We start from the raw sequence: 20,363 nt of genomic DNA on the forward strand, positions 1-20,363 counted from the left end.
GTCTTATCATATGGATAGTATGAATGATGATAATACTGGCCCCTCCTCTCAGGCACCTGTTCAGCGTGTGACTCTGCCTCTGGGACGGCCATAGAATTGTAGGCCCTTCATCACGTTTCAATTTTTATTCCTGATAGTTTGTTTTCTTCTACACTTTGTATTTTGTTTCCTCTGGAAATAAGGAGGAGCTTCATTGCAATAAATTATAAAAAGACGCTGTTTCATGACTACTCAGTGTAGTCTAGTAATCTGATAGCAACGTGCAAGTGTCTTAAATAAAAACACATTAGTATAGTTAATTAATGATAAGATTTCCAAGTGGGCAGAGTATATATCCCGGCTCACGGTTCAAGACCCAGCAGTTGTCACAGAGAACGCAGGATGAGTAAGCCATTTATTTATCTCTCAATTCTTTAGAGATTTATTCAAACTGGTATTTGAACAGGTGTTTTTTTGTGTGCCACGGTTTGAATAAAGGATGTTGGTTTTGTATTTGTGGGTAGTAGTTAATGATTGTTTGGATGAAAAGTGAAAACGGACGTGTTTTGAAACTTTTAGCTCCTAAGGAATTGTTGGATCAAGGTTCATTAGAGCTGGTAAAAAGTTTTCTGAAACTTTCTTTACAGCAGACAAAGAAGATTTACAGTTGACAACCCTCTCGTATGGGAATGAGCAAGGTGTGGACAATCCAGCATTTGTGAAGGTATATAGGCTTGAGGAAGTGCTCTATAACAGTGGTTCCCAACCCTGGTCCTGGAGGCACCCCAACACTGCACGGTTTGCATGTCTCCTTAATCAAACACACCTGATTCAGGTCATCAGCTCATTAGTAGAGACTTCAAGACCTGAAACTGGTGTGTCAGAGAAAGGAGACATGCAAAATGTGCAGTGTTGGGGTGCCTCCAGGACCAGGGTTGGGAACCACTGCTCTATAAAATGCTTACAAGTTTAAAATCTTGATTTTTTTTTCTGTTCTTAGGACGATAAATTAACAGATGACCTGAGTGACAGTGACAAAGAGGAGTCCGAGAAGGAGTCAAAATCATGTCTAAGGTGTGGTTGTGAATCTAATCTGTAAATACGACGTCATTCAGATTTCATTGTCACATTATTTGGAAATGAGATTCCTTTGAAATAACATAATGTCATCCTAATTAAGAAATATAGACAAAAATGTAAATGTTTCGATTCTGTTAATCACAATTCTGTCAATCATGCTGTAGGATTTCACATGTGCAAGATCTTTAGCTATGTATTCATTGTTCACCATAGCAAAGCATGCATACCCATCACGGCCACAGAGACCTTCTGCAAGACACACTCCAAAATAATCAAATACATTGCTTTGGGAATACTTGCTGCAGGTAACATCTCTTCCCAGTTTTATATCTATAATTGTTTTTAATTTAACGTGTTGATATGGTGAGTCACTTCTCAAGTAAATGATGTTCAGTATGTTTCTGTGTTTTAAATTGTAGGTTATTTGGCATACTTCATTGCTGCATGTTATTTAAACTTCCAGAGGGCAGTTGCTTTGGTTGTCCTCACTTGTCTGTGCGTGTTTATCATCGTGTGTGAATTGGTGAATAAGTTCAAGGGTGACAGCATAAGGAGGCTTTTCAAGCCTGTGCAAAGGTGTTTCAAATCCAATATCAGATGGATAAAATGGTGAGTTTGACACTTTAATATACTACTGTTCTATAGATTTATGATCTATTTTTAAAGTTTTTGCAAGACATATTTTATGGACACCAAAGCTGCACTTTATTTGATCAAAAATACCGTAAAAACAGCAGTATTGTGAAATAATTTAAAATATCTGCTTTATGTTGTAATATATTTTAAAATGTAATTTATTCCTGTGATGGGAAAGCTGAATTTCCTGTCTTAGTGTATGGTGACTTGCTGCTCAAGAAAAAATTCTTATTATCAATGTTGAAAAAAGTTGTGCTGTGAAATTTGAATATTTTGTAACATTCTAAATGTCACTACTATCGTTTTGATCAATGTATGCACCCTTGCTATTAAGGAATTATTTAAAAAAAATAGTCCTACTGACCCCAAACATTTGAACTGTAGTGTATATAATTAGTTAGTTGGAATGGTTTGGAGGTGACTAAAATATCTGTTCAGAAGAGAACTATTCCCTCTGGAACTTCCTCCGATATTTTAGAAGAGTGTTTTTTTGTTGTTGTTGTTAGCCTGTTGCTGACAAGTTGCTACTGTACATCATGGCTACAACTAGCACAAAAATGTGAGCTATGTACTTAAATAGCAACTTGTTAGCCACTTAAGTTTTTAAAGGTCACAATTCATGTTTGATGTTTTGACTGTACACTTGTTGTAGAACAAAACCGCAAAATCAGTCTTTACCTTAGACTTTTTTCCCCCTCAGAACTGAAATCATTCTAAAAACCCTTCCCATAAAGGACATTCCCATAGTGAATTAGCCTTCCAAACTGTCCTGCAAATTGATGTGACTCTAAAACAGTGGTTCTTAACCAGGAGGCTAGAGGACCCTCTAGACGACCCCAGCAAATTTCCAAGTTGGTCTCAAGGTGACTAAAAAGTATTTAAATAAATAAAAAAATACTATTCGTATATTAAAAGAATAAAAATATAATAAATTAAAATGCTAAAAAAAGTAAAGTCAAGCTGTAACCTAAAAACTAATTCTAATAATTATTTCTATAATATAATAATCTCTTCAGAAAATGCTTTTAATTGAAGCAGATTTTAAACAGTTTTTACATTCAGAAAAAAAATGAATTGTTTAATTAATTTAATATATAAATATGCCAAGTTTCTGTTAATAAGAAAGTTTGAAAAAGAAATAGCTTTGTCATAATTACAGCAGAAATATTGAAAATAGCTTATATCTGTGAGCCTTTGAGTATTGTGTTGGACAACAGGGGGCCGAAAAGGTTGAGATAACCAGATCACAGTTCTGGGGGAATGTCTTCATATCTTTAAATTTGATGAAAATGCAAGGCCAAAATCTCCACAAGATAAATCCAGAAAGTCAGCTCAAAACGTTCCAATAGTGCAAAAAGGTTTGACATGAGTATCAAAAAGTAAATCCGAAAAGTCCACAAAGTTAATCCAGAAGGCATACAAAAAGTTCACAGGAATCCATTCAAAAACAAAAGAAATGTCGATGCTTCCAAAAAGTAATTCCCATAGGTCCACAAAGTAAATCCAGAAGGCATTCAAAAAGTTCTCAGGAGTCCATTTAAAAACAAAAGAAATGTCAACGCTTCCAAAAATTAATTACCATAGGTCCACAAAGTAAATCCAAAAGGCATTCAAACAAATTCACAAAGAATATCTGTGAGTGACTCCAAACAGTTTCAAAGAGCACATGTCAAAAATTCAAAACAAAGGAACTATACCAGATGCACAAAGTTGTTTAAGGATAAATCTAAGCAGGGCATGAGAATGACCTAGACTTGGTCATGGCACGGGAAACACGGAGCAAAGTACTCAGGAGAAGGGTGGCTTAAATACACAACCAGAAACAAGGAACAGGTGACAACAATTAGACAATGACAGAGACTGAAACCCAACAAAAAGGCAGTGGGGGCCTCTAGTGGCCAGATATGTCCACCACCCTGACAGGACCCCCGATTCAGGGTCAAGGATGTCCCAGGAAGGGACCCAGGAGCATTCCTCTGGGCCACAGCCTTCCCAGTCCACCAGGTACTGAAGGGATCTCCATATGTGACGAGAGTCCAGTATCCAATGGACCGTGTAAGCAGGCTGGACTCCAGTGATCCGAGAAGGAGGGGGAGGTCTGACTGGAAAGGAGAAGAAACGGCAGGTTTTAGTAAAGACACATTGAAGGTAGGATTATTTTTTTAGTGATGTAGACAAGAACAATCGGTTGGTAATTGGATTTACTTTCCTTAAAATATGGGAAGGACTGATGAAACGTTTAGTCAGCTTGCGGGACTCCACAAGCAGGCAGATTCTTAGTAGAGAGCAATGATGAGAGCGATGATGATTGACCTGGCATTGATACTGCTGAGAGACCTGCAGAAGCTTGAGCCTAGCCTTCCTCCAGTTTAGGCGGCAGCATCGAACGAAGTGTAGAGCTGATGGAACCCCAACCTCTGCCTCTTGGTCAGGGAACAATGGGGGTTTAAACCCAAACTGGCACTCATAGGGAGACATGCTGATTGCTGAGGAATGCAGAGTGTTATGAGCATACTCTGCCCAAATGACAAAAGATGCCCAGGATATCAGGTTGTTAGCTGTCATGAACCTCAGAGTGGTTTCTAGGTCCTGGTTCAGTCTCTCAGTTTGTCCATTAGACTCTGGGTGGAAACCGTAGGACAGACTCACCATTGTCCCCAGCAGGCGACAGAAGGCATGCCAGAAGTGGGATGAAAATTGTGGTCCTTCCACAATTTTCCGAAACACATGCTCAATGACAATTTCAGCAGTTTCCTTGGCAGAAGGTAACTTGGGCAAAGGGATAAATGTGCAAGCCTTTGATAATCAGTCGACTATTACTAGAATAGTGGTTTTACCTTGGGATGGTGGGAGTCCAGTAATGAAGTCCATTGAGAGGTGCAACCATGGCTGTTGGGGAATGAGGAGGGACTGTAGCAATCGTTAAGGGGATTGATGGAGTACTTTCCCCTGGTTGCAAGTTGGGCATGCAGCCACAATTGCCTGAGCATCTTCTTTAATTGAAGACGACCAAAACTTTCTTAGAAGGAAATCAAGGGTTCGAGTAGCACCGGGATGGCAGGTAAGGTGAGAGCTGTGACCCCATTTGAGATCCTGGGAACAGAATGTGCTTGGGACAAATAGACAATTAGCTGGTCCCCCTTCAATTTCCCATCTAACTGGAGCCACCACCTTGTTTGTTTGTTTGTGTTTAACACCAATCCAGCTTCTGTGGCTATTTTCATGGCGAGAAATATTAAGGCTGTATTATATAATGTTTTTATAAATTATTTTTGCTAGAAATTCCAAAACTATATTTGGCTTAACTCTGTTAAAAATATCTTCAAAAGAGTTAACTGAATTAAAAAAATATATTCTCAAAGAGTTAAAACCAGCTCAATCTAATGAAACATGCTTAATGGATAAAGGTATTCAGCAAAGAGAACATGTTGCAGTCTCTTCCCCAAGTATTAAAAACTTGTGTGGAGCCACCATCTTAGAGCTAGGAATGATGAGCCCTACTGGCTCCTCTTGACCAGTGGGTGAGAAAACTTGAGACAGGGAGTCTGGTTCCAAATTCTTGGATCCTGGACGATAGGACGAAGTGAAATAAACGGTTGAAAAACGATGACTATCGAGCCTGGCAAGGATTGAGTTGCTTAACCTGTTGGATATATTCCAAATTCTTGTGATCTGTGAGGACTAAGAACTGGTGTTGTGACCCTTCAAGCCAGTGCCTCCACACTTCTAGTGTTAGTTTGACCGCCAACAGTTCTCAATCCCCCACAACATAATTTCTTTCAGCAGGTGTTAATCGATGTGACAGGAAGGCACAAGGGTGAAGCTTTTTGTCCACCCCTCACTGTGAGAGAATGGCTCCCACTCCCACATCCGAGGCATCAACCTCCACTACAAACGGCTTTTCAGGATCAGCGAGAGTCAGAATAGGAACAGTGGTGAAATGGCGCTTTACTTCCTTGAAGGCCTCCTCGGGCTCAGAGTTCCACAGGAATTTAGAGGTTTTCCCTTTGGTGAGGGCTGAGAGAGGAGCTGCTACTGCACTAAAGTTCCATTCAAACTTGTGATAGAAATGTGCAAATCCCAAAAAACGTTGAACCTCCTTCAAATTGGTGGGGGTAGGCCAATTGGTGACAGCCTGGACTTTTCTTGAATCCATCTGGATGATAACTGGGGTAATAATGAATCCCAGGAACTGCACCTCAGACAAATGGAATTCACATTTCTCTGGCTTAATGTACAAGTGGTTATCCAGGAGGCGTTGGAGGACTTTAACATGCTTTGTGTGTTCTTGCAAGGATCCCGAGAAAATCAGAATGTCATCTAGATAGACGAACACAAACTGGTTTAACATGTCATGAAGGACATCATTGATTAGGGCCTGAAAAACAGCTGGAGAATTAGCGAGTCCAAAGGGCATAACTTGATACTCAGGGGTGTTGAATGCCATTTTCCACTCATCCCCTTGCCTTATGTGCACCAGATGATTTGCGTTGCAGAGGTCAAGTTTGGTAAAAATTGAGGCTCCTTGAAGCAACTCAAAGACAGAGGACGTGAGGGGTAGAGGGTAGCGGTTTCGAACTGTGATTTTTGTTTAGGCCTCTGTAATAAATGCATGGGCGAAGGCCACCATTTTTTTGCCCACTAAGAAACCCCCCGCCCCAGCAGGGGAGGTTGAGGCCTGGATGAACCCTGTAGCGAGGGCTTTCTCAATATAACTGGTGATTGCTGCCCGCTCTGGAGGAGACAATGAAAAAATATGGCCTCTTGGGGGAATATTGCCTGGAAGCAGATAGATGGCACAATCATATGGCCGATGAAGTGGTAATGTGGTGACCTCCTTGTAAGGATGATACACGGGGGCACTCGAGAGAGGTTGAGGAGAAGCCACAGGAAGCCCAAGATTACAGGGAATGCAGGAGACTGGATGAGATGGAAAGATATCTACTCTTGGTGTTGAAGAATGGAGAGACGTAGTGGAAGTGTTTGGTGAATGATTTCTCCATGGCCCAAAGGCCTCATGTTGGGCTAAGGCGGCCTCCTGATGAGCAACTGCCCCACGAAGGTCCTGGGCATGGTACGGATCTGCTGGGTCTATGTCTGGCTCAGTGTTTCTGTCAGAAATGTGTGGACAGGACTAGTATGAAAACAATCAAAAGAGGTGGACCCAAATGCAGATAACCAGATCACAGTTCTGAGGGAATGTTTTCAGATCTTTAATTTGATGAAAATGCAAGTCCAAAAACTACACAAGACCCATTTGAGATCCTGGGAACAGAATGTGCTTGGGACAAATAGACAATTAGCTGGTCCCCCTTCAATTTCCCATCTAACTGGAGCCACCACCTTGTTTGTTTGTTTGTGTTTAACACCAATCCAGCTTCTGTGGCTATTTTCATGGCGAGAAATATTAAGGCTGTATTATATAATGTTTTTATAAATTATTTTTGCTAGAAATTCCAAAACTATATTTGGCTTAACTCTGTTAAAAATATCTTCAAAAGAGTTAACTGAATTAAAAAAATATATTCTCAAAGAGTTAAAACCAGCTCAATCTAATGAAACATGCTTAATGGATAAAGGTATTCAGCAAAGAGAACATGTTGCAGTCTCTTCCCCAAGTATTAAAAACTTGTGTGGAGCCACCATCTTAGAGCTAGGAATGATGAGACCTACTGGCTCCTCTTGACCAGTGGGTGAGAACTTGAGACAGGGAGTCTGGTTCCAAATTCTTGGATCCTGGACGATAGGACGAAGTGAAATAAACGGTTGAAAAGCGATGACTATCGAGCCTGGCAAGGATTGAGTTGCTTAACCTGTTGGATATATTCCAAATTCTTGTGATCTGTGAGGACTAAGAACTGGTGTTGTGACCCTTCAAGCCAGTGCCTCCACACTTCTAGTGTTAGTTTGACCGCCAACAGTTCTCAATCCCCCACAACATAATTTCTTTCAGCAGGTGTTAATCGATGTGACAGGAAGGCACAAGGGTGAAGCTTTTTGTCCACCCCTCACTGTGAGAGAATGGCTCCCACTCCCACATCCGAGGCATCAACCTCCACTACAAACGGCTTTTCAGGATCAGCGAGAGTCAGAATAGGAACAGTGGTGAAATGGCGCTTTACTTCCTTGAAGGCCTCCTCGGGCTCAGAGTTCCACAGGAATTTAGAGGTTTTCCCTTTGGTGAGGGCTGAGAGAGGAGCTGCTACTGCACTAAAGTTCCATTCAAACTTGTGATAGAAATGTGCAAATCCCAAAAAACGTTGAACCTCCTTCAAATTGGTGGGGGTAGGCCAATTGGTGACAGCCTGGACTTTTCTTGAATCCATCTGGATGATAACTGGGGTAATAATGAATCCCAGGAACTGCACCTCAGACAAATGGAATTCACATTTCTCTGGCTTAATGTACAAGTGGTTATCCAGGAGGCGTTGGAGGACTTTAACATGCTTTGTGTGTTCTTGCAAGGATCCCGAGAAAATCAGAATGTCATCTAGATAGACGAACACAAACTGGTTTAACATGTCATGAAGGACATCATTGATTAGGGCCTGAAAAACAGCTGGAGAATTAGCGAGTCCAAAGGGCATAACTTGATACTCAGGGGTGTTGAATGCCATTTTCCACTCATCCCCTTGCCTTATGTGCACCAGATGATTTGCGTTGCAGAGGTCAAGTTTGGTAAAAATTGAGGCTCCTTGAAGCAACTCAAAGACAGAGGACGTGAGGGGTAGAGGGTAGCGGTTTCGAACTGTGATTTTTGTTTAGGCCTCTGTAATAAATGCATGGGCGAAGGCCACCATTTTTTTGCCCACTAAGAAACCCCCCGCCCCAGCAGGGGAGGTTGAGGCCTGGATGAACCCTGTAGCGAGGGCTTTCTCAATATAACTGGTGATTGCTGCCCGCTCTGGAGGAGACAATGAAAAAATATGGCCTCTTGGGGGAATATTGCCTGGAAGCAGATAGATGGCACAATCATATGGCCGATGAAGTGGTAATGTGGTGACCTCCTTGTAAGGATGATACACGGGGGCACTCGAGAGAGGTTGAGGAGAAGCCACAGGAAGCCCAAGATTACAGGGAATGCAGGAGACTGGATGAAATGGAAAGATATCTACTCTTGGTGTTGAAGAATGGAGAGACGTAGTGGAAGTGTTTGGTGAATGATTTCTCCATGGCCCAAAGGCCTCATGTTGGGCTAAGGCGGCCTCCTGATGAGCAACTGCCCCACGAAGGTCCTGGGCATGGTACGGATCTGCTGGGTCTATGTCTGGCTCAGTGTTTCTGTCAGAAATGTGTGGACAGGACTAGTATGAAAACAATCAAAAGAGGTGGACCCAAATGCAGATAACCAGATCACAGTTCTGAGGGAATGTTTTCAGATCTTTAATTTGATGAAAATGCAAGTCCAAAAACTACACAAGATAAATCCAGAAAGTCAGCTCAAAATGTTCCAATAGTGCAAAAAGGTTTGACAACATTTTCTAAAAGTAAATCCCAAGAGTCCACAAAGTTAATCCAGAAGGCATTCAAAATGTTCTCAGGAGTCCATTTAAAAACAAAAGAAATGTCAATGCTTCCAAAAAGTAATTACCATAGGTCCACAAAGTTAATCTAGAAGGCATACAAAAAGTTCACAGGAATCCATTCAAAAACAAAAGAAACGTCAATGCTTCCAAAAGGTAATTCCCATAGGTCCACAAAGTAAATCCATAAGGCATTTAAAAAGTTCACAAAGAAAATCTGCGAGTTACTCCAAACAGTTTCAATGAGCACATAAAAAAACAAAACAAAAAGAAACTACCCGTAAAACTTCAAATAATAGCCCGGGCTTCTATTTACCCAAATCGCCGAACTGCACCGGCTTGTATTTGAGACAGGCGTCTATAAGAGACAGGCCTTTAATTTAGTGTTGAGATGTTCAAGCATGACAGTAGGAGGTTACCACATTATATTACGTTTTATTTATAATTAATTTGAATGTGTTTAACAAATCATTTAATGTAAGAAATGTCTTTGGCTATTGACAGCATAAAAAAAAAAACCTGCGAAGAAATGTCTTAGATTATTGGCAGCATACAAAACGAAACGATGTGACAGCAATGGGCAGAACAATACAAGTTACCCCTAAACGAATGTGTTTAACAAATAATTTAGTGTAAGAAATGTCTTAGATTATTGGCAGCATACAAAACGAAACGATGTGACAGCAATGGGCAGAACAATATAAGTAACCGCTAAAATCCATCGAGCATATGAACTTGTTGCCCGAAACATATCAACAAGAAAGAATGAAGGCTACCCTGTAAAACAACTGCAATCATGTGATAGAAAATTACTCTATTCATCACTATCATCATCCCCGCGATCCTCAATTACAAGTTCATTGGCGAATTCCTCCTCCACGTCGCTCTCCTCCACTTCTCCCTCTCCAGCCTCCGCTAACTCTGCCTGCCTTGCTTGCACTAACAGCTCTCGCCCAGATGCGCACGGCTCTCCCTCTTTGAAACAATGGATAAGGTGATCCTCACTTCCATCAGAAGCTACTGTCAGGCCACATACCTAAGGATAACATCCCGAAGTTAATGAAATATATTATCTCCTCTTTCTCCCTCACACACACACACGTGCGCGCACATTTTTCAGCCGCTCCGTATCCAGCTTTTCCCACGCTTGAAGTACCCAGGAAACCAACAAGCGACGAGCTGGGGCCCTCATATTTCCTCCAGCTGTGTACTCTTTGTCCACATCCCCTGCCATCCAGTTGTCATAGGACTCGTGCAGGCTGGCTTTGAATGGTTGGTTCCATACGACGTCAGGGGCCTGTATGTACTTTGTACAGCCACCGGGTATCACAGCCGTGGTTATGTTGTAGCCCCTTTTGAGCTCAGCTTTGGTCGCTGCGCTGATATGACAGCGATATGAATCCCAGGCTAGGAGACGAGGGGCGAAGTTGAGCTTTCCCACCACTCTCTGAAGCCAGTCTGCAGTCAGCTCCTCGTTCATCCATCCATTTTTGGACGTGGCCACCACCACCCCACTGATATTTTGCATTAATTTCACCTCCTTGATCCCCCCTTTGAAGACAATGTAAGGTTTCAATTTGGTCCCGTCTGCTTTCGCAGCCAACACCACAGTTAAGTGGCTCTTCTCATGGCCTGTGGTTTTCAGTGGAACACTGCGTGCACCTCTTGCATCCACCGTTGTAGAGCCCACCATATCAAACCACACCGCTGTTTCGTCCATGGCTATAATGTTTTTCGGCTGTATTTTATTTGCCTTAATAATCCGCATTTCTGAGTTTCTCAGTGAAGTGCTTGGCGTCTTTCTGGGCCACAGTTGTGCGTCTTCTGACTGAAAAGTCGTTGCGCCTCAGGAATTTGTCCAGCCAGCCAGCGCTCGCAGTAAAACTCTCCTCATCCCTGCCGTCACTCACTGTTGCATACACTTCTTTTGCCTTGGCCCTGATCATTTTACGTGAGACTCTGAGATGCTTTGCCCGCATGCTGTGGATCCACTCACACACGCTCACCTCCAGCTCTTCACTGGCCTTCTTCCTCCCTCCACCTCGCAGTCTGGCCCTTTTGTCGTCTTCCTCGGACAGACGTTGCAGTTCAGCTTTATTTTTACGCCATTCTCGCACTCTCTTTGGATCAACCGAGAAATGTCTTGCCGCTGCTTCTCCCGAATTTTGTTCGGCAAATTTGACAACTGTCAGCTTAAATGTCAAATCATACTTTTTTCTTTTTGTCTCCATGGTGGTATTGAGAGAATTAAGAAAAACTGAAGACTAAAAGAAAGTTCGTTAACCTCTTTGTTATGTTGCCATAGTGATGAGTCGTTCATGAACTGTTGTTGTGTCTGTCACGTGAAATCTAATCAAAACATAGAACAGACGATCTGATGGGTTTGAGAAGATCAAATACAACCCGATACTAAAAAAACAGACCAGGCCTCTATTTGAGACCGGCCTTTATTTACCCAAACCTGTCGTCACACCAGGCGTTTAAAAGAGACAGGCGTCTATTTGGGACTCGGCTATTATTTGAAGTTTTACGGTATACCAGATGCACAAAGTTGTTTAAGGATAAATCCATTAAGCAGAGCATGAGACTGACCTAGACTTGGTCATGGCATGGGAAACACGGAGCAAAGTACTCAGGAGAAGGGTGGCTTAAATACACAGTCAGAAACAAGGCACAGGTAACAACAATTAGACATAATGACAGAGACTGAAACCCAACAAAAAGGCAGTGGGGGCCTCTAGTGGCCAGAAGTAAGTCCACAACCCTGTCAATGTATCTCTGTATGTTGCAGGGTGTTCATAGTAATTGTGGTGGGACTGCTGGTGGCATGGCTGGCAATCGACACACGAAAGCGCCCAGAGCAGCTCATCTCTTTTGGTGGTGTCTGTCTGTTCATTATTGCCATATTTCTCTTCTCTGCACACAGAACCGCAGTGAGTAATAAAACACACATTCCTGCACACATGCTTTATTGAACGTGCTTATCTCAAAATGTATTTTTTAGACTTTGGATTTCCTACAAACCTTATCAGATTGTTGAGGATACACCTATAATTTCCCAAGAATGAGATGCTAGACGTTGTAGATGCTAAAGGAACATTGTTTAAATTAGTGTGGTTGTTAACAAAAATGTTGTTTGCATTGAATTCTGATTAGGTGAGCTGGAGGACAGTCTTCTGGGGCCTCGGTTTACAGTTTGCCATTGGCCTGTTTGTCATTAGGACAGAGCCTGGTCTTGTAGCATTCGAATGGCTTGGAAAGCAAGTTCAGGTATAATATAAAACACCATTATTATGATTTTTATTAAATTAGAAAAATGCAAAACAGGAGCATTTTCACAGACATTTGAACACCTCTGTATTGTGTAAACTAATATAATGTCCAGCATACCTTGAAAGATATCTCTCTAAATGAAGTTAATTTGTTACAATCTGTGGTAACTTATTACAACAAAACAATAATGATTGATTATTTAAACTGCAGGAGAGAAAGAAAAACAGAATTTGATATGGCTGCCATGTTCTAAATCCATATTTTTGTCCATGTTCTAAATCATGTCTTTCTTTCTTCTTTTTTTTTTTAGATATTTCTGGACTACACAAAAGCTGGTTCATCATTTGTGTTTGGAAACCTCATTGACAACATATTTGCTTTCCAGGTTAGTAATGGCACATACTTGACATGAAATGCATGGATGGGTTTATTTTTACTATTGAATGTTGCTCAATACTCACAGGCTCTGCCTATAGTGGTGTTCTTCAGCAGTGTAATGTCAGTGCTGTACTACCTGGGTGTCATGCAGTGGGTCATCACAAAGGTAAAAGTGAAACATCCAGTCTTGTATTCATTTAACCTATGAGACTTTCAAGATATGTTCTTCATATATATTAATAAAGTATTTTTCTATGCCAAGATTTCCTGGGTAATGCAGGTAACAATGGGAACCTCCTCTACAGAGACTCTCAGTGTGGCAGGGAACATATTTGTTGGTCAGGTAATATTCTGTCATCATTCCTATAATGTACGTAATTATTAAAAAAATCAAATTTCTCAAATTAGTCTTAAAGCATTTCTTGACAAATTTATATGTGCATCAGTTTCTTGAAGGAGAAGCTCCTTTTACACAACAAAGCATTATAGCATTATTGATTGTAACTCATTACTGTCATAATGTTTTGATTTTTTTTCCCCCAGACAGAGGCACCGCTCTTGATTCGTCCTTATTTAAAGGACATGACCAAATCTGAGATTCACGCTGTCATGACTGGAGGATTTGCCACCATTGCAGGAAGTGTTATGGGTGCATTCATCTCATTTGGGGTACGACAACATGTACTTCTTTTTATTATAAAATTCTTCCATGGAAAGCTGGAATGTTTAGTTCTTTAGTTTGCAGTTTGTTCATTTCTCTAAGGCATGATAAATCTCCTCTACACAGATTGATGCCTCGTCTCTGATTTCTGCATCAGTGATGGCTGCTCCATGTGCTTTAGCCATCTCCAAATTGTCCTACCCTGAAACTGAAAAGAGCAAGTTCACATCTAAGAGTCAGATTAAAGTTGATGGCGGGTGGGTTCTCCTGTTGAATATGAACTTTAGGTTTCTAAATATTGTATGTTGCATGTTAAAATGTTTTGTGTGTGTGTGTTCAGTGGTGAACAGAATGTCTTGGAAGCTGTCAGCGGTGGCGCATCTGCATCAATAGGACTTGTGACCAACATCGCTGCTAACTTGATTGCTTTCCTTGCCATTTTGGACTTTATAAATGCTACTCTGAGATGGTTGGGAGGCATGGTGGGATTCCCAGATGTCACCTTTGAGGTGTGTATTACCCAATCCTGTGTGGCTTTTTTGGTAAATGTATGTGTGTGTGTGTATTACAGTTCAAAAAAGTTTGGGGTCCGTAAGACTTTTTATTGTTTTTTTTTCTCTTGTGCTTAGTATAGGGCTGCATATATTTGATCAAAAATAGAGTAAAAACTGTAATTTTCTGAAATATTATTACAATTTAAAATAACTGTTTTCTATTTGAATTTATTTTAAAGTGATTTATTCATGTGATGGCAAAACTGCATTTTCAGCAGCCATTACTTCAGTCTTCACAAAACATTTCTGTTTTTGTGGAATTCGTAATACATTACTTCAGGATCCTTTGATAAATAGAAAGCTCAAAAGAACAGCATTTATTTGAAATAGAAATATTTTGTAACATCATAAATGCTTTCACTGTCACTTTTGTTTAAATTAACGCATACTTGCTCTATAAAAATATAAATTTCTTCAAAAAATAAATAAATAAAAACTTACTGCCTCAAACCTTTGAATGGTAATGTACTTACATGTTACATCAAAACACATCATCATCCTTCATATTTTTATATTCAAAAGTGTTTTAAAAGAGTTATTACCTCCTCAGTTAATCTGCTCCTATGTGTTTATGCCGGTGGCCTTCATGATGGGAATTCCATACGAGGAGTCTTTTACAGTGGCTGAACTTATTGGCACAAAACTCTTCCTCAATGAGTTTATAGCCTATGAGAAGCTGTCAGTGCTCAAAAACAACAGACTTAATGGCATTTTAGAAGATGGTGTAGATAAAAATAAATCTGAGATTCACGCTGTCATGACTGGAGGATTTGCCACCATTGCAGGAAGTGTTATGGGTGCATTCATCTCATTTGGGGTACGACAACATGTACTTCTTTTTATTATAAAATTCTTCCATGGAAAGCTGGAATGTTTAGTTCTTTAGTTTGCAGTTTGTTCATTTCTCTAAGGCATGATAAATCTCCTCTACACAGATTGATGCCTCGTCTCTGATTTCTGCATCAGTGATGGCTGCTCCATGTGCTTTAGCCATCTCCAAATTGTCCTACCCTGAAACTGAAAAGAGCAAGTTCACATCTAAGAGTCAGATTAAAGTTGATGGCGGGTGGGTTCTCCTGTTGAATATGAACTTTAGGTTTCTAAATATTGTATGTTGCATGTTAAAATGTTTTGTGTGTGTGTGTTCAGTGGTGAACAGAATGTCTTGGAAGCTGTCAGCGGTGGCGCATCTGCATCAATAGGACTTGTGACCAACATCGCTGCTAACTTGATTGCTTTCCTTGCCATTTTGGACTTTATAAATGCTACTCTGAGATGGTTGGGAGGCATGGTGGGATTCCCAGATGTCACTTTTGAGGTGTGTATTACCCAATCCTGTGTGGCTTTTTTGGTAAATGTATGTGTGTGTATTACAGTTCAAAAAAGTTTGGGGTCAGTAAGACTTTTTATTGTTTTTTTTCTCTTGTGCTTAGTATAGGGCTGCATATATTTGATCAAAAATAGAGTAAAAACTGTAATTTTCTGAAATATTATTACAATTTAAAATAACTGTTTTCTATTTGAATTTATTTTAAAGTGATTTATTCATGTGATGGCAAAACTGCATTTTCAGCAGCCATTACTTCAGTCTTCACAAAACATTTCTGTTTTTGTGGAATTCGTAATACATTACTTCAGGATCCTTTGATAAATAGAAAGCTCAAAAGAACAGCATTTATTTGAAATAGAAATATTTTGTAACATCATAAATGCTTTCACTGTCACTTTTGTTTAAATTAACGCATACTTGCTCTATAAAAATATAAATTTCTTCAAAAAATAAATAAATAAAAACTTACTGCCTCAAACCTTTGAATGGTAATGTACTTACATGTTACATCAAAACACATCATCATCCTTCATATTTTTATATTCAAAAGTGTTTTAAAAGAGTTATTACCTCCTCAGTTAATCTGCTCCTATGTGTTTATGCCGGTGGCCTTCATGATGGGAATTCCATACGAGGAGTCTTTTACAGTGGCTGAACTTATTGGCACAAAACTCTTCCTCAATGAGTTTATAGCCTATGAGAAGCTGTCAGTGCTCAAAAACAACAGACTTAATGGCATTTTAGAAGATGGTGTAGATAAAAATATGTCTTTCTTTCTTTTTTTTTTTTTTTAGATATTTCTGGACTACACAAAAGCTGGTTCATCATTTGTGTTTGGAAACCTCATTGACAACATATTTGCTTTCCAGGTTAGTAATGGCACATACTTGACATGAAATGCATGGATGGGTTTATTTTTACTATTGAATGTTGCTCAATACTCACAGGCTCTGCCTATAGTGGTGTTCTTCAGCAGTGTAATGTCAGTGCTGTACTACCTGGGTGTCATGCAGTGGGTCATCACAAAGGTAAAAGTGAAACATCCAGTCTTGTATTCATTTAACCTATGAGACTTTCAAGATATGTTCTTCATATATATTAATAAAGTATTTTTCTATGCCAAGATTTCCTGGGTAATGCAGGTAACAATGGGAACCTCCTCTACAGAGACTCTCAGTGTGGCAGGGAACATATTTGTTGGTCAGGTAATATTCTGTCATCATTCCTATAATGTACGTAATTATTAAAAAAATCAAATTTCTCAAATTAGTCTTAAAGCATTTCTTGACAAATTTATATGTGCATCAGTTTCTTGAAGGAGAAGCTCCTTTTACACAACAAAGCATTATAGCATTATTGATTGTAGCTCATTACTGTCATAATGTTTTGATTTTTTTTCCCCCAGACAGAGGCACCGCTCTTGATTCGTCCTTATTTAAAGGACATGACCAAATCTGAGATTCACGCTGTCATGACTGGAGGATTTGCCACCATTGCAGGAAGTGTTATGGGTGCATTCATCTCATTTGGGGTACGACAACATGTACTTCTTTTTATTATAAAATTCTTCCATGGAAAGCTGGAATGTTTAGTTCTTTAGTTTGCAGTTTGTTCATTTCTCTAAGGCATGATAAATCTCCTCTACACAGATTGATGCCTCGTCTCTGATTTCTGCATCAGTGATGGCTGCTCCATGTGCTTTAGCCATCTCCAAATTGTCCTACCCTGAAACTGAAAAGAGCAAGTTCACATCTAAGAGTCAGATTAAAGTTGATGGCGGGTGGGTTCTCCTGTTGAATATGAACTTTAGGTTTCTAAATATTGTATGTTGCATGTTAAAATGTTTTGTGTGTGTGTGTTCAGTGGTGAACAGAATGTCTTGGAAGCTGTCAGCGGTGGCGCATCTGCATCAATAGGACTTGTGACCAACATCGCTGCTAACTTGATTGCTTTCCTTGCCATTTTGGACTTTATAAATGCTACTCTGAGATGGTTGGGAGGCATGGTGGGATTCCCAGATGTCACTTTTGAGGTGTGTATTACCCAATCCTGTGTGGCTTTTTTGGTAAATGTATGTGTGTGTGTGTATTACAGTTCAAAAAAGTTTGGGGTCCGTAAGACTTTTTATTGTTTTTTTTTCTCTTGTGCTTAGTATAGGGCTGCATATATTTGATCAAAAATAGAGTAAAAACTGTAATTTTCTGAAATATTATTACAATTTAAAATAACTGTTTTCTATTTGAATTTATTTTAAAGTGATTTATTCATGTGATGGCAAAACTGCATTTTCAGCAGCCATTACTTCAGTCTTCACAAAACATTTCTGTTTTTGTGGAATTCGTAATACATTACTTCAGGATCCTTTGATAAATAGAAAGCTCAAAAGAACAGCATTTATTTGAAATAGAAATATTTTGTAACATCATAAATGCTTTCACTGTCACTTTTGTTTAAATTAACGCATACTTGCTCTATAAAAATATAAATTTCTTCAAAAAATAAATAAATAAAAACTTACTGCCTCAAACCTTTGAATGGTAATGTACTTACATGTTACATCAAAACACATCATCATCCTTCATATTTTTATATTCAAAAGTGTTTTAAAAGAGTTATTACCTCCTCAGTTAATCTGCTCCTATGTGTTTATGCCGGTGGCCTTCATGATGGGAATTCCATACGAGGAGTCTTTTACAGTGGCTGAACTTATTGGCACAAAACTCTTCCTCAATGAGTTTATAGCCTATGAGAAGCTGTCAGTGCTCAAAAACAACAGACTTAATGGCATTTTAGAAGATGGTGTAGATAAAAATAGGCTCTCAGTAAGTATTTATGTAATGGCTCATCAAACAGTGTATAAATGCACAGGTAATAAACATAATAAATAGTCAAATGCATAATCTGAAAAGTATGTTCTCCAAACTACTTGCAGATTCGATCAGAAATCATCTGCACCTATGCACTGTGTGGCTTTGCTAATTTCAGCTCTCTTGGTATTGTGATTGGAGGCCTGTGTGAGTATCTATTCAAAGCACTTGTATGACGTGTGCTTTAATGATTTTAGTGCTAATAATGTGCCTTATGACTTCTTATCACCATAGTTCAGTATCACCAATATTTGTAACAAATCATTTACTGATTTGCTTTTTATTATTATTACTTCATAGCCTCTATTTGTCCACCAAAGAAGAGTGTCATATCTACTTTAGTGCTCAGAGCCTTGTTCACAGGCACATGTGTCTCCCTGATCAATGCCTGTGTTGCTGGTAAGCAATCTGTAATTATTAAAATAAATCTGTTTTAACTTTTTTATCAACACCACAGCTTTATCACCACACACTATTAGGTTAATTTAGCAGACATTTTTGTTCTAAGCAGCTTACATTACACATTAAATGGATAGTCTCTATGAAGCATTGCTCTAAAACAGAACAGTGATGGTTATGAATTGCCCCTTGCCAGGTTCAAACCTTTAACCTAATATGAGTAACCAGTACAGATGAACCAATATGCCACAGCCCCCCATCTGGTGGTTTTGATTAATACAATCTTATATTGAGTTAAGTTTAGCATTGTTCTGCCTGTAGGTATACTTTTCGTTCCTCCGTTGGACTGTGTGGATCTGTTTCGAAATGCAGACTTCAATACCACTATACCTAACATTGAAACTTGCTGTTATGATCTTTTCAAAAGGTAAGGAAAGAGAATATGTTTGCATTGATTGTAGTGATCTGAAAGCACTCTGTATTGAAATATTTAAAGGATTAGTTTACCCCAAAATGAACATTTTCCTGAAAATATACTCATCCTTAGGCCATCCAAGATGTAGATGAGTTTGCTTCTTCGTCAGAACAGATTTGGAGAAATTTTAGCATCCCATCCCTTGGATCCTTTGCAGTGAATGGGTGCCATCAGAATGAGAGTCCAAACTGATAAAAACATCACAATAATCCACAAGTAATCAACATGACTCCAGTCCATCTATTAACATCAGAAGTGAAAAGCTGTGATAACAAATCACATCAAGGCATTTTAACTTTAAACTGTTGCTTCAAACTAAAATACGAGTCCTCTATCATAATATTGCTTTCCTCAGTGAAAAAGTTGTATTGTTTTATTCAGGAGAGAAATATGCACAGATCAAGCACTGTTTACAAGCGAAAACAGTTCTAAACAAATATGTTGTTGTTGGATTTTGGACTGGAGTCCTGTGGATTACTTGCAGATTATTGTGATGTTTTTTTTATGGGCTGCATGTGCAGTACTCTTTCTGACGGCACCCATTCACAGCAGAGGATCCATTGCCTAAGGATGAGTACATTTTCAGTAATTTTTTTTAGTTTTGGGTGAACTGTTCCTTTAATCTGGGAAATATTTATTTAGACTGCATCAATATAAAAATGTTTGTTTGTTTGCAGCACTATCAACAATGGAACAATTTCTTTCGAGGGGTCCTGGAGTGAAGTGAAAAATGCAACAATTTATTTTGCAAACTGTTGTGGTCTCTATCAGGAACCCGCTTGCCTGTAGTTTGTCCAATAAGTAACGATACAACAATGCAGAAAACACCTCTGAACTAAATTATTTATTAAATTCACACATTTTGAAATGAATGTTAAGTATGTATGTGCAGAGTATGTTTGATTTTATTTGGTCATATTTGGTTTGATTTGGCATATTTTATTTGGTCATTCATACATAATTTCTTTATAGATGTAACAGTGTGTTAGCACAATGCATGTGCAAGTATTTTTATGTTCTGTAAATGCTGTAAATTTAATTCAATTGGTGTTGTTCTGTCTTATGTAAAGTTTATAATAATTTTTGTAATTTACATCCATTGACGTGATTGATATCAAGACATTGTGCTCTGCAGTGTTTCATTCTGACATTTATGCTGGAATTGCTGTGAAAATATTACATTACAGGAGTAAAGCATAACCAATAAG

At 39.2% G+C, this 20,363-nt stretch overlaps 1 protein-coding gene and 1 long non-coding RNA gene across 2 annotated transcripts; one reads left to right on the forward strand and one right to left on the reverse strand.

The window, feature by feature from the left end:
- Positions 1-262: 262 nt before the first annotated feature.
- Positions 263-20,006, forward strand: LOC107567897 (sodium/nucleoside cotransporter 1-like). Its single transcript, XM_016253675.1, has 17 exons — positions 263-385; positions 627-703; positions 980-1,053; positions 1,273-1,364; positions 1,479-1,668; positions 12,010-12,151; positions 12,375-12,488; positions 12,802-12,876; positions 12,955-13,035; positions 13,132-13,212; positions 13,413-13,538; positions 13,657-13,787; positions 13,871-14,039; positions 18,347-18,428; positions 18,582-18,680; positions 19,002-19,107; positions 19,833-20,006. Exons 1-17 carry the CDS (start codon positions 382-384, stop codon positions 19,942-19,944), a joined length of 1,755 nt encoding a protein of 584 aa, XP_016109161.1. The 5' UTR covers positions 263-381; the 3' UTR covers positions 19,945-20,006.
- Positions 7,571-9,712, reverse strand: LOC107567898 (uncharacterized). The gene is made up of 3 exons (XR_001606682.1): positions 9,554-9,712; positions 9,053-9,056; positions 7,571-7,581 (listed from the first exon to the last, which is right to left on the reverse strand). It is a non-coding gene; the product is annotated as an uncharacterized lncRNA (long non-coding RNA).
- Positions 20,007-20,363: the final 357 nt, after the last annotated feature.

Source organism: Sinocyclocheilus grahami, unplaced genomic scaffold (genome assembly GCF_001515645.1).
Source record: "Sinocyclocheilus grahami isolate Dianchi unplaced genomic scaffold, SAMN03320097.WGS_v1.1 scaffold1194.1, whole genome shotgun sequence".
NCBI classification, from domain to species: domain Eukaryota; kingdom Metazoa; phylum Chordata; class Actinopteri; order Cypriniformes; family Cyprinidae; genus Sinocyclocheilus; species Sinocyclocheilus grahami.

What these genes read in the sequence shown, in the direction of transcription:
- LOC107567897 (XM_016253675.1), top strand. An exon ending in ACAACATATTTGCTTTCCAG is followed by an intron (nt 12,877 to 12,954) that starts GTTAGTAATGGC and finishes CAATACTCACAG; the next exon opens with GCTCTGCCTATAGTGGTGTT. An exon ending in TCCCAGATGTCACCTTTGAG is followed by an intron (nt 14,040 to 18,346) that starts GTGTGTATTACC and finishes AACTACTTGCAG; the next exon opens with ATTCGATCAGAAATCATCTG.